A 17472-nucleotide genomic window follows, 5' to 3' on the forward strand; every position below is an offset into this window, starting at 1 on the left:
TTTATCACAGTCATTTCGCAGTGGCTAACCTTCAAATTGTGCCTCTGTTTGGAGAGGAGACACGGGGGTCATGTACCAACGCCATGTCACCATCTTGATAATACGATTATGCGATTGATTTCGTTTTTATTATTTTTCTCATTTTTTGTAAACGTATTGAACTTTGTATGCTCTGATCAGAAAATGCTTTAAACTAGTTTCCCCACTGACATCTCCATAGCCCCTGGCAATAAGCTTGCAGTTTCATTGTTAACGCATTGTGATGTGAAGCTGCGCTCACACTTACAAACCCTCCACAGCGCCCTGTGGCACGCGCAATTTTATCGATAGATGTGGCAGCGGCACAGGGCCACCTCCACATATTTGGCAAAACCCGGTTAGGCAGTTGTCTCGAAATTCAATTTCTAGGAGTTCATTCCTTATGTTTTGTTCATCTTATTGTTTTAATCGTGTTTTTTGTGTGTTTTGTTTTGTTGAATAAACCTACCATAATGTGTTGTGAAATCTTGAGTTATTTCCGAATAAATTAAATTTCCAGGGAAAACCTTGAACACCGAACATTTAACTATTGCAATGAGTTCGGCGAGTTGAAGGACTCCTCTTTCTTGGCATTGGCCAGTCCATGATCACCACTACGTTCACAAAACATGATCCTTTTTTCCAGTAGCATTTACTTTAATAACAACAAAAAAAAACCAAAAATGGAAAAATAATTTTAAACGAATATTCACTTTCAGATGTAAGAGCCCATATTGATTTAATTTGGTTGAAAATGTGATCCAACAATTTCAAACACCTTTTTTTAATTTTTAATTGTGACCAGATAGCGACCTGAACCTTAAGCAACTATGTGCAAAACAGGGACGATTACCGTATTATTGGGGAATATTTCATGCAGCTATTGGAGCCAAAAAAGATATGCCCGTTTTAAACCGAAAATCTACGAAAACGCATTTTTTTCTACATTTAGCGTCCTTAAATCACTTAACGAAGTGACCCAGCAAAATTTAAGGTATTTTCGTTTTCCATGGATCCAACAAAACAGAATTGGTATATTAGAACCCCTGTATATTTTTGATGTAGCACAGTGTTATGTAAATGATTCAATTAAAAAATTAATAGGATATTTCGGAAATTTCAATATTTTTTTTAATTGTATCAATTAAATAATTAATTGAAAATTTCTATATATTTTTTTTAATCATTGAAAAATTTTTAATCTTTTTTTTTATTGAATATTTTTTTTTTTCGAAAACTGTGATTGATTTAATCATTTTCGTGATTGAAGCAGTTTCAATGAAAAAATTAATTAGATTAAAAAGTTTCGTGATTTAAACCGAATTTTATTTTTTTCGGTGTTGTTCTTTCCTGATGAACTGCAATGTATTTATACATTATCATTGAAGGCCACCATTGCGTATAGGTTAGCATGTCCTCCTATATCGCTGAACACTTGGGTTTGAATCCGGGTGAGAACATCAGAAAAAAACATTAATCGGATAGCACTCATTGATGAGAAGTCTGCCATCCCTAATGTTCATTGGCATATTTGCATTTGCACCATTCGCTATTGCATACCAATAAGACAATTAACAAGTAAAAAGGCATTAAGTTCGGCCGGGCCAAACTTTGGACACCCACCGGCTCGGGTGTATATATTGGGTTGCCTAAAAAGTAATTGCGAATTTTTTAAAAGAAAGTAATTGCATTTTTAATAAAACTTAGAATGAACTTTAATCAAATATACTTTTTACACTTTTTTTCTAAAGCAAGCTAAAAGTAACAGCTGATAACTGACAGAAGAAAGAATGCAATTACAGAGTCACAAGCTGTGAAAAAATTTGTCAACGCCGACAACCCAACCCAATATAAACCCCCTTTCGCCACAATCTGGTGAAAATTGGGTAACTTATGCACCCAAATTCGCCACGGACATTGAGTGTTCTAATAAATATAAGTCACTGTTGAATTTTGTATTTCAAATTTGAACAAAATCGGGTAATAAATAAAGCTTTTAAGAGCTTCAGCCCCTTAACCGGCATATCGGTCTATATGACAGCTACATCTAAATACAATCCGATGTTTACCATATTTGGGTCGGATGGCGGGTGGCCTAAAACTACTCACTGTTTAAAATTTCAGCGAAATAGGATTAAAAATAAAGCTTTTATGGGCTTCAGAACCTTTATCGGCAGATCGCTCTGTATGGAAGCTATATCTAAATATTGTTCGATACAACCATATTTGGGACGAGAGACCTAAAACTACCCACTGTTTCAAATTTCAACGAAATCGGGGAATAAATAGAGCTTTTATGGGCTTCACAGCCTTTGTCGGAAGATCGGTCAATATGGTAGCTATATCTAAATATAGTCCGATTTGAACCATATTTGGGTTCTATGTTGGGAGGCGTAAAACTACCCCCTGTTTCAAATTTCACCGAAATCGGCTAAAAAATCAAGCTTCTATGGGCTTTAGACCCTATATCTGTAGATCGGTCTATATGTCAGATATATCTAAATATAGTTCGATCTGTACCATATTTTGGTCGGATGTTGAGAGGCTTAAAACTACGCACAATTCCAAATTTCAGTGAAATCGGATAAAAAATAAAGCTTTTACGGGCTTCAGACCCTTTATCGGGAGGTCGGTTTATATGACAGCTATATTTAAATATTGACCGATTTAATCCATATTTAGGTCAGATGTCGGGAGGCTTAAAATAACCCATATTTTTAAATTTAAAGCGAAATCGGTTAATAAATAAAGCTTTTATGGGCTTCAGATCCTTTATCGGGAGGTCAGTCTATATGGCAGCTATATTTAAATATGGGCCGATCTAATCCATATTTAGGTCAGATGTCAGGAGGCTTAAAATAACTCACTGTTGCAAATTTCAGCAAAATCGAATGAAATATAGAGTTTTTATGGGCCTTAGACCCTTTATCAGAAAATCGGTCTATATAGCAGCTATATCCAAATATGGTCCGATATGGCCCGTTCAAGAACTTAACTAGCGTGCATCAAAAGAAGTATCTGTGCCAAATTTCAGCTCAATATCTCAATTTTTTAAGGCTGTAGAGTGATTACAACAGACGGACGGATAGACGGACAGACACACGGACATCGATAAATCGTCTTAGAATTTTACGACGATCCGAAATATACATACTTTGTAGGGTCGGAAATTGATATTTCGATGTGTTGCAAACGGAATGACTAAACGAATGTACCCCCTATCCTACGGTGGTGGGTATAAAAATGTCCGAATTCATAGCAAGGACAATTGTCTGTAGTTTTAAATGGCTTTCTAAACACATGACTAAATATTTACATAGCTCTCATGAGGAGCTTAGCTGCAAGCTTCTGGGCGGGTCCACAAGTTGTGGATAGTGGAATGCTCCATATGGAATAGGTGCAGCCGCGGACAATCGAGTGGAGAGTCTCAGTGAGTGGCCAGGCGTCACCGGCTCTTGCATTAATACTGGATGCCTATAACGCTCAATATGACAAGGCGAGTTATTGGCGCCTTCAAATAACCAATCGGCACCACGTCCCGCGGCGATCGGTCCTTTGGACCGGAACGAGCTTACTCACCTACAGGAGCTTAACCAGGATCGTCACCTCCACATACAAATGTGGCTACAACAACACAAAAAATATTTGCAAGGTAACAAGAAAATTGTCGGGATTTTATCGAAACGAATATTTTGAAAAGATTTAGCATTTTCTAAAATAATTAATGAATAAGAATCGTAGTGGATCACGGTGTAACATTATTTTTGTTAATTATTTAATTGTCACTAATAACATATATATACAAAATACACACATACGTGTAAAAGGGAACACAATATAATCTTGATCAATGAACAATTTGTTCTATTAAATAACAACAATTCAATTCGCACAGTTAAAAATATATTCAATTACTTGCCGTGACACCAAAAACATCGAATGAGAATACGTGCGAATACGCCATCAAAGCTGCCATAAAATCCTGAGCATCGTTGCCCTAAAAGTCGTTGGCAGAAATTTTGCACAATAACTTTTACTATGGTATCCAAAAGTATGGCCTGAATCGGTCCATTACCTGATATACAGTTGAGGTCAAAATAATAGCACAATATAAAAACTTGTAGATTTTATTTCATAACGCGGACCTTCTGCCTTACTTGTCTTTGTTGTATGTCAGTACAAATCTAAATAAGCTATATAATATTGATACATTTGTTGAACGTGTTGAAGTTATTATGACTATTTAAAAAAAAAAATCGCCATATTAATAGCAGTGAATAATAAAGTAAGTCTTTGGGTAAACGACTTACATTTTTAGTTACGTTCAGATTAATCAAATATTTGATCCATCTTGTTTGATTAATTTTGCCCAAAAGATGTCAAATTCGTACATTCTTGATATTGCATTCACATTGGACACTTTGTGTTTCCTTGTTTGATCTTACAATTTTTTTTTTGTTTAATCAAACCAGGAAACACAAATTTTACATGCAATCGAATGTAGGATAGGATAGTCATTCCATTTGCAACACATCGAAATATCAATTTCCGACCCTATATTTCGGATCGTCAAAAAATTCTAAGGTGATTAAACGATGTCTCTCTACAGCCTTCATTAAGATATTGCGCTGAAATTTGGCACAGATATGTCTTTCTATTGCACGCTGGTTAAGTTCTTGAACGGGCCAAATCGGACCATATTTGGATATGGCTGCTATGTAGACCGATCTGCCGATAAAGGGTCTAATGACCATAAATGCTTTATTTTTTATCCGATTTCGCTGAAATTACAAACAATGATCTGTTTAAGGCTTCCCACCAACTGACCCAAATATGGTTCAGATCGAACTATATTTAGATATAGCTGTCATATAGACCGATCTGCCGATAGAGGGTCTGAAGCCCATAAAAGCTTTATTTATTACCCGATTTAGCTGAAAATGAAAACAGTGGGTAGTTTTACGCCTCCCAACATAGGAGCCAAATATGGTTCATATCGGACTATATTTAGATATAGCTACCATATAGACCGATCTGCCGATAAAGCTTTAGCTTTATTTTTTAACAGCTTTCACTGAAACTTGAAACAGTGAGTAGTTTTACACCTCCCAACATAGGATCCAAATATTGTTCAGATCGGACTATATTTAGATATAGCTGCCATATAGACCGATGTGCTGATAAAGGGTCTGAATCCCATAAAATCCCTATTTATTACCCGATTTCGCTGAAATTTTAAACAGTGGGTAGTTTTAGGTCGCCCCATATCCGTCCCAAATATGGTTCGGATCTGACAATATTTAGATATAGCTGTCATACTGACCGATCTCCCGATAAAGGGTCTAAAGCCCATAAAAGCTTTATTTTTTATCCGATTTCGCTGAAATTTGAAAAAGTGAGTAGTTTTAGGCCACCCACCATCCGACCCATATAAGGTAAAGGTCGGACTGTATTTAGATATAGCTGTCATATGGACCGCTCAGTGTCCGTGCCGAATTTGGGTGCATAAGTTATCCAATTTTCACCGGATTGGGAAGAAAGTGGCTTTACATATATACTCGAGGTGGTGGGTATCCAAAGTTCGGCCGGCCGAACTTTATGCCATTTTACTTGTTGATCTTATGGTTAAAGCTATTTGATTTGTTTTTTTTTTTTTGACAAACAAAACGTACGAATTTGACATATATATTGTGGGGAAAAATAACAAAACATGATAGATCTAATATTTTATTAATCTGAACGTACCTTTATAGTTTATAAAATCTCTCAATAATAGACCATTCGAAAAATAGGGAAACTTACTGTGCTGCGATTGGATGAATCAAAAATTGTGTAGAACTTTAAAAATTTGTTTTGTAGGGTGTTTATGAGTTCGGAAAATATGTAAGACGTTCGTATAAAACTAAAACGGAAAATCATGGTAGATTAAATATAATGGTTTGAGATGTCTCTCTTACAAAGGTGTTGGTCATATATTTTGGTTCCGCAACATCACGGATGCATCCCAATACATTGCAATACTCCAAATATTATGCTGCCATATGCGGAAAATGAAATGACTTCAGTATAAAAATTTCAAAAAGATAATGATTCAAAACACATCGATCTTTTAGCAATAAGGTGGTATTAAGGTTATAATAACGACCTTATGTATTGCCGTCGGATCTTAGTTCAATAGAAAATTCGTGGTACGATATCGATGTGTTACTGAAAGGGACTGTTAAAAAAATTAAAAGCAAAGGTCACTGAAACGTCTTTGCGAAAAGTTTTACGCAGCATATGTTCTCCAATTAAATTGTAATTTATAAGGACTAATGTATATCAAGATATTCATACAAAAAACAGAGTTTTAGTTATCACTGCTATTTTTTGACCTTTTTAATTCTGAAATGACCACTTTTAATTCTGAAATAAACACATTTTAGGATATTTTTGAGAACACGTTAAACTTTTTCCTTATATTAAAGGGTTAAAACGAAGCGGCCATCCAAAGAAAAATATCATTTTTTATCAGTTAAAAGATTTTACTATTCTGTGCTGCTATTTGTTTGACCGCAGCTGTAACTCCAATATCATAGCAATACTTATCCATTCTCCTTTTATTGCATATGAAGAGATTCGGGCAATGAAATTGACGAAGGCGATCCATGGTTGTTGATTGGGGTGCCTAGTAGGGCCGACTCAACTCCCAAACCCACCAAAGGATTGTATAGACCAATCATCACCATATTGTCATGACTCAAATAAAAACTATTTTGTTCATGGTCAAATATGTAGCCCTGAAAGCACACCCAAAAACGAGCAAATTCTTCGACCATGGCATTATGGAACTCAAATGAAATGTTTTTCAAAGGTATGGAACTCAAATAAAAGGTATTCGCTGTGGAGAGTTTGCGATTGCGTTTGCCAGATTTGCTCAAACTTTCTGGCTAAGATTGTTGGACTTGATTGTAAGGCGATGAAGATGATGGCAGACTATGTTGCTGACGGCTGTCACTCGATGAGGGCATGGAAAACATCCGCTTGATGCTACCCCCGAAATTCTCCCAAATAGGATTTACTTACCGACCATAACAATATAGGACTCAAATAAAAGGTAGTAGAGAGTGAATAAACGCACAGCTGAGCTAACCCGATTTAGCTGGGCTTCTATATAAACAAAATTTTAGCGAATTTTTTGGTAAGAAAAGAAATTTTTAGATCATCTATTAAAGTGAAATAAAAACAAAATTTCATAGAAATATTTTGGAACATTTCCAATAGAACGAAATTTAAAATTTTGAAGTTTGCAAAATATGTACGTGCAATATTTTATAGAATAAAATGTTCTACAAAAATAAAAATTTTGTCAAAAATTATATTCAACTAAAATTTCGAAAACGCTCAAAAGAAGAAATTTTGTAGAAAATATGACATCTTTCAAGGTGGTCCACAAATGATCGAATATTGTCTGTAATAAAAAAGATAAAAACTTGGTATACACTTTTAAGTAAAAGTTATAGCAAAATAAATAAACACTTGCTACTTGACTGAAAATTAAATAAGAAGGTTAAGTACATAACAACCACAATACTGCATTACGAACATCAAACACCCGACAAGGGATAACTATGAGCATCACACAGGCTGGAAGTTTGAGCTCCAATATGTGTGGTGTTCTTTTTTTATCACGAGAAGCTTAGCTGGGAGCTACCGGGCGCATCTACAGGTTGCGGATAGTGGCATGCTTCATACGGAGTAGCTGCAACTGCAGCCGCGGACAATCAGCGGCTGTATCGAGTGGAGAGTCTCAGTGAGAGGCCGAATGGCACCGGCTCTTACTTTAATACTGAGTGCCTATAATGCTCGATATGACAAGGCGAGTTATTGGCTCCTTTAAATAGCCAATGACCATCATGTTTCCATGGCGATCGAACTTGCTCGCTTAAAAGAGCTTGATGGCCACCTCCACATGCAAATGTGGCTACTAAAACAACGACCAGCAAACAAGAGTCAGTTGGCCATAAAGTTTTAATAAGCATTAGCAGTAAAGAAGAATACACATTTCACAATATAAATTTATTTTTTTAATGATGATTTATTAATATTTGCGAGAATTATGTGAACCAAACAGTATTTACTGAGTAAGGCTCTCTTCTGATGAATGAACAAATACATACGTTTAATATTCTCTTTCTAAAGTCTATTAGGTAAAACAAAAAAAAAATATTACAACTATATTATATTGTAATTAATACTCGACGATTGTTATTGTAATTTATAAGGGCATAATGAACCTTAAAATACAAACCACGCCTGTATGTTGTGTGTGTGTATGTATTTAGGATAGCTTAATTCATTTCTAAAGCTTACATCTACGAAACATAAAATAATATTCGCATATTAAAAAATATATATATATAAAATAAATGACATAGTCTTTATAAAAATGGAAGAACAATAATTAAAAATCACAATAAAAGACAAAGTGTTTTTGTGTTACGAGAATTGAGAATTGTTTGCAATTGAAAAACAAGAGTTGGCTGAAAAACGAAAAGCTGGGTTGCAATCTGCAACAGCTATAAACACTAGGTCTCCCATTGGTCTTAATGTCAAACTTGGAGTATATAAATATGTTGTTATGTTTAGCAAAAAGTCAGTTCAATTTAAAGTTTGAGTATCTCAAACTGGTGTAGCGGTGTGTGTATCGCTATTGTGGTATGTATATGATTCTGGAGAATTGCACTTGTTTAGATTGGGAAATAAGGCGGTGTTGACAAGTGCTTTAGAAGGATTTATTGTATGATCAATCAGTAACACCTAGATGCACTAGTTGCTGCATGCAACGCTGCAAATAGGTGGGATCCGGAAACATATTGAATTGTGTTTTGTGATCAACGCTATTCCAGATAACGACATCCTCGCGACCAGTGGTAACAGAGCGACCTATGGAAAACAACAAACGGCGGTCGAATGCTATCTTTAGGAAACGCAAAACTTTCCGGCCCAGGGGGCAGTCCGGCAAGTAGCACACACGAGGAAAGCCAACGGCAAAAAATGCCCTGCCCGGATGTGGATGCTGAGAATTTTGTATTCCAGAAGCAATGCTGTAAAAAAGCAGAGATTTTTTAATTTCTGTGCAATTTACACCGCTCATAGACAGTACTACTTACTCATATACAATTTGTATGGTGTTTTGACCCTCGTGACCAGGGAGACTTTTGCTGAGGATAGTCCAAGACATGGTGCCGTTGGGTTGATTTCCTATTTTCTCGCCATACACTATGCCGCATACGGGACACTCAATGAATAGGTTCTGCAAAAAATGGTTTCGTTCGGTTTTTTTATAATTTATAGCAGGTAAAATGGTGCGTGATGTACAAACCTTATTCATTTCATTTTGCTGGGCTATAATCATGCCATTAAGACATTGCAAATGCATTAAATGCTGACACCGACTAAGGGCAATTGCTGGGTTCTGTGCATTGTGCACCAGCTCCTCCATACACATGGGACATGGCTGAGCATTTGGCCACTGTGGTGGATCAACAACTTTAACAAATCGTGAGATCATATCACTCGCAGGATCTACACCAACAATCGAGCCGGCTATGGGCTGTTGTTGCGACGACGAGGAGTGGGAGATAATCGACGACGTACCAGACGTCGCCACAGAGCCGCAAACAGAGACCGAGCTGGGAATGGGTGGGGGCGCGGGCGCCCTATCTGTTATCATCGAAGCGGAGACAGATGACATTGATGCGGGTGGAGGTAATGAAGGCACAAACACTTCATCACTACCTAGTGAACAGTCTAAAAGATCATTAACGGATATGGCAAAATTTCGACTGCGCAAACTTTCTTTGCTCTCGTGACTTAAATATGTAGACACCGTGTCGACACTGGGTCTACGATGAGATTTCACACTATTCGTATCAGTATCGGAAGCGCGAGTTCGCGAACGCGACCGATGCATACTCATTCGGTTGCTATGCTTGGACTGCAGGGATCCCTCCGAGCAACGGCTATGATGGCTACTCATGGAGGATGTGAGTACACTAGTAGAATGTGAAAATGGCTGGGAATGCTGGTTGTTGCTGCCAGATGACGATGATGAACCTAGAATACCATGATTGTGTGAAGAAGACTGGTGTTTGGAGCTGCTACTGCCAAAAATATTGAGATTGTTCAAAATTTGCCTGAGATTCGCTGTGGAGAGTTCGCCATTGCGTTTGCCAGATTTACGCGAAGTATTTGGCTGAGATTGTTGGACTTGATTGTGAGACGATGAAGAAGATGGGAGACTATGTTGCTGGCGGCTGCCACTTGATGGGGGCATGGAAAACACTCCATTTGATGCCAACCGATGGATGTGTTGTTGCTGATGTTTATTGCTCTCAACGCCAACGCAATGAGATTTGGCTGATAATTTTGGAAGAGTATTATTCCTTTTCGGTCCATATTCCGAATAATTTAATTTAGCTAAAATCACAATTCAAAGCGTTTATTACATGTTTACAAATAAAAAAAAAATGTAATTACGATTCAATTGCTGAGCCTGTTGCGAAGTAAGTTTTACCAGAGGATAGGGCGCTTGCTGTGTACGTCGAATACTTCTTAATGGACCGCTTGGTTGACGTGTTTGCGTAAGATTACAAAAATTAATAGTATATGGAAGACTTGATGTCCCACATAAATCAAGCGTCTGTTCGCCCTAAAAAAGAATATGAACAAAATCAGAGAATTTTCTTTTTTTTTCAAATAAAGCTGTTTTGAAGACAGTACCTTCGACCAGGCGTCCTCAATGATGCACTGCACCTCCATGTTGTAAGGATGCCAATCTCCTGCAACAGAACCAGCCCATTCCCATTTTGTGCCCTTGCCAGCTGGTGATGTGGGTGTGTAAAACATACGCCTAACACCCACCATGGAACGACCCGAACCTTCCTCCGTTTCCTGTGTCATTGTTCTCACATTCACATAAAACTTGTCTAGTTCTGGATCAGCATCGCTCAGCAAAACACGAGTTAGCTTCTTCGCGTGCGCACGCTCCAAATGCTGCGACACTGCTGGGGAATAAGGCAACCACTTGCCTCCACGAGATTCATACTCCCACACAACAACAGCATGCGTATTGGGTGGCGCAGCTGCATTGCCATTATTTAAATGGGCCATATCGCAGCTCCAATTACATTTATGGCTGCCGCTAGCAATGTATTTCTAAGCGTCAATCCATAATGTCCCCTCGTGTGTGTGTGTGTGAGTGAATTAGTATGTTATTAATTTATTATTATATTATATTAATGAATTAGTATAATATTAATTAATATTCTTCTTCTTCTTCTTCTATCTCCTTTACTGTTTCTCTTTTACGCTTCTATATCATTGCATCCACTCGACTAAGGCACCAACAACAACGAAACGAATCAGAAGTCAGAGGTAAACAAAATATGAATAAAAATGATGATGATGGGCTGGATGTATCTATGAATTCGAAGGATTGGCGTTGGCTTAATTACAATCTATTTTGGCACGTTTCATTTTCCATTTTTGTATTTGCACTTTATCACCATAGAGACTATAATTTCACAGCGGTAAACTATGATCTCTTACATTTATTTTAACTAATTTAATTGAAAAAAATTAAAATTCTATCTACCATACGATCACCATTCTTTTTCTGTGTATTGGTGACAGTGATGACAACTCAGTAAACTTTTGTTTTGTCTTGAATCTTATCGCTTCAATAGATATCTCGGACACGCGATTTTGTTATCGAAATCGAAAAGTCGCGTAGTGTTTGTTGACAGGATGCACGTATAAGGTGCGGTCATGTGAGCAGCTGAGTACAATTTAAATCTAAATCTAAAGATCAAACTTGAGACAATCTCCCAAACCCGTTTACGATTCAAATGATTTGTATATGTCAACAGGGATTTTTGTGGCAGAATTTTTATTGTGATCGGCGTTTTTGTTGTGTTCAGAATATATATTGTAGTCAGCAATTGAATTGGTGAAATGATTTTATTAAATTTAAGTATAACATTTTATAATTTCAATACCAAATTGACGGCTGTTGAAATAAAGTGCTGTCTAAAACTGCAGATAATCCCCTTATTCCGGTAGTCGAACGCCGAAATTTTTAAAAAATGGTATTATGGCTGTCGAAGACAACAATTCGTTTAAATTTGTGGTATAACGTTAAAGGCCCTGTTACACGGTATGTAGTTGGCTTATGGCATGTCAAATTTAGCACATGTTGAGTTGTACATGCCGTGTGACACAAACTAAACTGACATCTAAAAATCATTTTTCAAAATAGCACATGTAATTTTTTCGATTAGAGCGTGCTCTATTCCTTCTGACAAACAAAGAAATCAGCTGTTTTTGTTGTCAGTCGAAAGAATACAACCCTAAATTAAATTGTTTTCACAAATTTAAGATTTAACCAGCTTTCTCACATAAAAAAATTAGATTTTTCTCAAGTTTTTAGGTTATGTCATACAAAAATTACATACAGGTGTGATAGCAAACATGATCAATCGTATGTAAATTGACAATTTCGACAAACATTTTCAATTAAGGCTGGTACTACGTTCTTTTCTTTCGGTGGTTTGACAAGGTTACCACATTTAATTGTTTTTTTTTTTTTGGGCTTCTTTGGCCCAAATTTTGCCATTTACATATAAAAATTAATAAGGCATCAAACAATTTATCAGCTGCTTACGTACATGTGTACACACAAATGTGAGTGTGTGGATCGTAGTGAAATTCATGTATGTTGTTGTCATTTCAACCAAAACCCACCCCTTCGTAATTAATAAGTAATGAAACACAAGACAATTTAACAAAAGACAAAGCATTTATTTATAAAAATAATTAGATTTTCTAGTATTTTCACTGTTATAAGTAAAATAAGCCCATCTTTTCAGAAGCCTTTGTCAGCGTCTTCCACTTTTATCGGAATATTGTTGTTGTAATTGCAAGACCAAAATCACAAGACATTCTTTCACAAATCTTATTTTGTTCGTACTGGTTGATCGAGTTGCTTGTTGTGACAGAAATATTTATTTTCTTTCCTATATTTAGTTATATTTATTTTTTTATGCATTCACAAACACTTTGTTTTTTTCCAACCAGAGTACATGTGAGCAACATCACTAACACCAACAAACACCCAGTTACAATTTTGAAGTTTGACGATCGCGTTTATTTTGCATAAGAAAATGACTTGTTGCACAGCGACTGTGGTTGTGCTCTCAATGGGCGTCCCGAAATGTAAATTTTCCCTAGATGAAAAAACAACTTATGACGACACGAACCCATTTCAACAAATTTTCCGTTTGATTTTTGTATAGAGTTACAAGTACCGGCCGTTACAAGTGAAAACAAAAAGTGACATGCAACAAGACATGTACATGCCGTGTAGTAGCGCCTTAAGGCTGATACTATATTACTTTTTTGAGATTACTTTTACTTTTTCGAGGTAACAAGGCGGATTTAAAAAGGTGGTCTCACGCGAAGAGCTGGAAAGGTTTGGCGGTATTAAGATGTCAGAGTTTTGTTTGCATTCTCTTTGTTGTTATCCTCTTTCTCTCATATTATCTGCTCATGCACGCACACAAATTTGTTTGAAAACGGCGATCAGCTTGATGACAAAATGGCAGATTGCACCATATGATTTGCGGTTGTTCTACAAATTAGATCACCTTTAATTGTTTCACCATGGAGTTCTAAGAGCAAAATAGTAGCGAAATGCGCCGGATGTAATTAAATGCTCACGAAATGCGCCGAATCAACTGTGTTTCAATAATATTATCTTTGTTGTTGTTTGACTTTCGTTTGTGTTCTGACGAAGAAAGGAGTCTGTCAGATTTCACAATAATTTAATAGGCATTTTCGGTGCGAATGAAGTCAGTACTAACCTTTATGGTAAAATTTTAATAAAATTGTAATTTTATCATTGTTATTTTCGTAAAGTTTCAAAAAAGTAATAGCGAAAAAAGGGTTTGCAACGATTAAAAACGAACATAAGTCGAATTCGACTGTCAAATTTGACGGAAACGATCGAAATACATCGCGGCGGTTTGTCGAAAGAGTATGGAACCTACTCTTATATTATTTTTTATTTAGAACAATATTATCAAACTATAGCTTATTCTCCTAGCTATAGAATACCGGGAAATATGAAATTCGCCTTCGACTTCGATTGCTGTCGATTTTCGCTCTTGATAACAGGAAAAGGGTGGAAAATATCAATACAATCGCAGTGTTGCGATTGAATTTCGAAGGAGATTTGCTTCAAATTGTTAAATAAAATGTATGGGAAATCTTATTGCAAAACACAAGATTTCCGAAATCTCGTCGCAAATATAGATTTGCTCCAAGTGTACACATGGTTTAAAGGAATAGATTTGCTCACACTGAAAATCTACGGGAAACCTTAGTGAAAGCACGAAATTACCGAAATGTCGTCACAAATCTATTTAGATTTACTCAAATGTAAACATAGTTTTACATTTCATTTGTGGCTGTGTTCAGTTTTACTTCTTTCAGAGTTGTTTCTATTTCTATTCACACATGATTTCTCCATCAGATGGCGCTCAGTACTTGATGTTTTCGAAAATTTGACGTATCTTTGACATACGCTCTATTTCCGCTGGCTCAACTCCTTTCCTTTTTGACAAGCAGAGACAAAAGGCTGGTCAATTTAGGCCCGCTACAAAATCTGCTTTTTTCATAAACATCTTGAAATAAAAATATCATAATGGTTGTTAAGAAGGTACGTGGATACAGTGCAATTGAATTTGATAAATGTTTCGGAAACAATTTCATGGCTTTTAGTGTATTTTTGTGCGTTTGAACTTTGTGGTTGACTGCTACGTTTTGTTTATTATGATTTCAGCCCAGGCCAAAGAAGAAGCCAGTGACCAAGAAGGTTGCCCCAGCTCCATTGGCTGTTAAGAAGCCTGTAGTCAAGAAAGTTGTAAATCAACTTTTCGAGAAGCGCCCAAAGAACTTTGGCATCGGTAAGTTTGCAATCAAGTTTCCTCCTATATGGCATATGTATGCTAATGCGACTTATTTTGTTACATTGCAATTGCAGGTCAAAATGTTCAACCCAAGCGTGATTTGTCACGTTTTGTTAAATGGCCCAAATACATTCGTGTCCAACGCCAAAAGGCTGTTTTGCAAAAACGTTTGAAGGTTCCCCCACCAATTCATCAATTCAGCCAAACCCTTGACAAGACCACTGCTGTCAAAATGTTCAAGCTGTTGGAGAAATACCGCCCTGAATCAGCTATTGCTAAGAAGCAACGTTTGAAGAAGATCGCCGAAGCCAAAGCTAAGGGCAAGGATGTTCAGCCCAAAAAGAAGCCTAGCTTCGTTCGCTCCGGAACCAACACAGTCACCAAACTGGTGGAACAGAAGAAAGCTCAGTTGGTAGTCATCGCTCACGATGTTGATCCCCTCGAGGTAAGTGTGCATGTTTGCTGATATTGAAAAGCTAAAATTCAAATTTGCTGCCTACTATCACTAGTGCCTGTTTATGCATTAGAAGGCATTAATGTAAACAATGATTTGTTTACACATGATGTTAAACATGAATTTCTTCAACTGAAGTGGTTGAACCTCACGAGGATCTTCCGATTTGTGGAAATTTGACATGCTGATTACAATTAAAGCAAGCAGATATTTTATGATGTAGCAGTAATACATTGAACTAACAATTTATTTGCGTTTATTTTTTCTTTTTAATTTCAGTTGGTATTGTTCTTGCCTGCTTTGTGCCGCAAAATGGGTGTACCATATTGCATTGTTAAGGGCAAAGCTCGCCTCGGTTTGTTGGTGCGTCGCAAGACCTGCACAGCTTTGGCTCTGACCAATGTTGAAGCCAACGATAAGGCCAACTTCACCAAGATCGTTGAAGCCATCAGGACCAACTACAATGAGCGTCACGATGAAATCCGCAGACACTGGGGAGGTGGTATCTTGGGCTCCAAGAGTTTGGCTCGCATCGCCAAATTGGAACGCGCCAAGGCACGTGAGCTTGCTCAGAAACAAGGTTAAACTGACCATGGTGTGATTTTTAGTTTTTTTATTTGATTTGATTAATAAAATCAAACGGCGTCTCTTAAGGAAGAACTGTTTTAAAGTTTGATTTATGAAAAGAAAATAAAACTAAAGTTAGTTTTAGACAAGAAAATCAATACACGTAAGAATTTTATTTATCGCACTTGCTGGTGAAATGACTACGGGCAAATCTAAGATATTTGGGACACTCTGGTGACGAATGGTATTGCAAAAAATACATCAATTTTTGTGTTTTTTGACAGTATTTTGTATTTAAAGTATACAAAATAGCAGGTACTTCAGTAAAAAAAAACTGACCTGATGAAGTTGGAAAAAATAAGCAACAAAACGTCGAGATAGAAAATGCAAACGCAATTAATACGATTCAAATACAACATACCAACGCACGAACCTTGAAGCCATCGCACCTAATATGTTTGAAAAGTCTTCTAACCAAAGACGAAACATGTCCCATGGTGGTTGGTGTGTGTTGCCATCTTTGGCTTTCTTTTTCCTTTGGCAATCTCTGATCATTGAGCTCGTCTCGAAAGAGAAACAAACAGAAAACGTTTTGTTTTGTTTAAAATTCTCAGTCTGAGCAAATAGCCCGTCAAAAAATACAAAAAAAATATTGGTGAGTTCTGGGTTTCACTTTTCTCCTAAAATGAACAGCTTATTATCACGTTAATAAAGTTTCAAAATTTCACAAATTTTCATCATTAGATTTCCAAACCAAAAAAGGATCTTACAACAAATAATTTGGATTCTGCGTGATTTTGATTTGAGGGGCAATTTTACTAATTGCCCGGTTTTATTCAGGGAGAGTCGTTTTTTCAGATCTCGTAATCCTCAACTTCTTTTACCCTGTTTTTTAAATACCGTTTGTGGTCGCTCCTTTGTGGTCCGCGTACCCAGAATTTGGAATCAACTGCCTTTGAATTTGGGAACATTTTCTATAACTCACAAAGTTTTTGCAAGACACTCAGATTATGCCCTGCATCAAGTTCAACATGATATATTGTCCCCTAACCGCCAAGAAGACGTAAGTTTCAAATTTTTAGATTTTAAGTTTTTAATAGTAATCGATCATTTACGACTGTTTCCACCTTCTGGTAAAATTGTGTGTCGATAATCCAAGCCCTTATGATTTTACAACAAAACAATTTTAATGCGAAACAATTCAACAGCGAAGAGCACTTACATTATTTTCGCCAGAAACAGGTACTTGAAACAAAGTAAAGAATAAATGCAAACTATATGTATGTAGAAGTAGAGAACGAATCGGACGAACGTTTAAAAGTAGGGCTGGTATCTTAGGGTTGCCCCACCCTGAAGCAAACCGCCAAAGGGATTTATAGGATGATCAGAACAGTTTTGGTCTCAAATTTAAGTCACCAATAA

The 17472-nt window shown here is 36.7% G+C and overlaps 2 protein-coding genes across 2 annotated transcripts; one reads left to right on the forward strand and one right to left on the reverse strand.

Moving 5' to 3' along the window:
- Window positions 1-8075: 8075 nt before the first annotated feature.
- LOC106082990 (protein deltex) lies at window positions 8076-11335 on the reverse strand. Its single transcript, XM_013245780.2, has 5 exons — window positions 10783-11335; window positions 10540-10711; window positions 9383-10479; window positions 9171-9313; window positions 8076-9104 (listed from the first exon to the last, which is right to left on the reverse strand). The coding sequence occupies exons 1-5, from the start codon at window positions 11170-11172 to the stop codon at window positions 8804-8806; spliced, it is 2103 nt and encodes a 700-aa protein (XP_013101234.2). The 5' UTR covers window positions 11173-11335; the 3' UTR covers window positions 8076-8803.
- A 3322-nt stretch (window positions 11336-14657) lies between these two features.
- On the forward strand, window positions 14658-16208 carry LOC106083023 (large ribosomal subunit protein eL8). The gene is made up of 4 exons (XM_013245839.2): window positions 14658-14779; window positions 14903-15026; window positions 15104-15474; window positions 15763-16208. Exons 1-4 carry the CDS (start codon window positions 14765-14767, stop codon window positions 16066-16068), a joined length of 816 nt encoding a protein of 271 aa, XP_013101293.1. The 5' UTR covers window positions 14658-14764; the 3' UTR covers window positions 16069-16208.
- The last annotated feature ends 1264 nt before the right edge of the window (window positions 16209-17472 follow it).

Source organism: Stomoxys calcitrans, chromosome 4, assembly GCF_963082655.1.
Source record: "Stomoxys calcitrans chromosome 4, idStoCalc2.1, whole genome shotgun sequence".
Lineage (NCBI taxonomy): Eukaryota > Metazoa > Arthropoda > Insecta > Diptera > Muscidae > Stomoxys > Stomoxys calcitrans.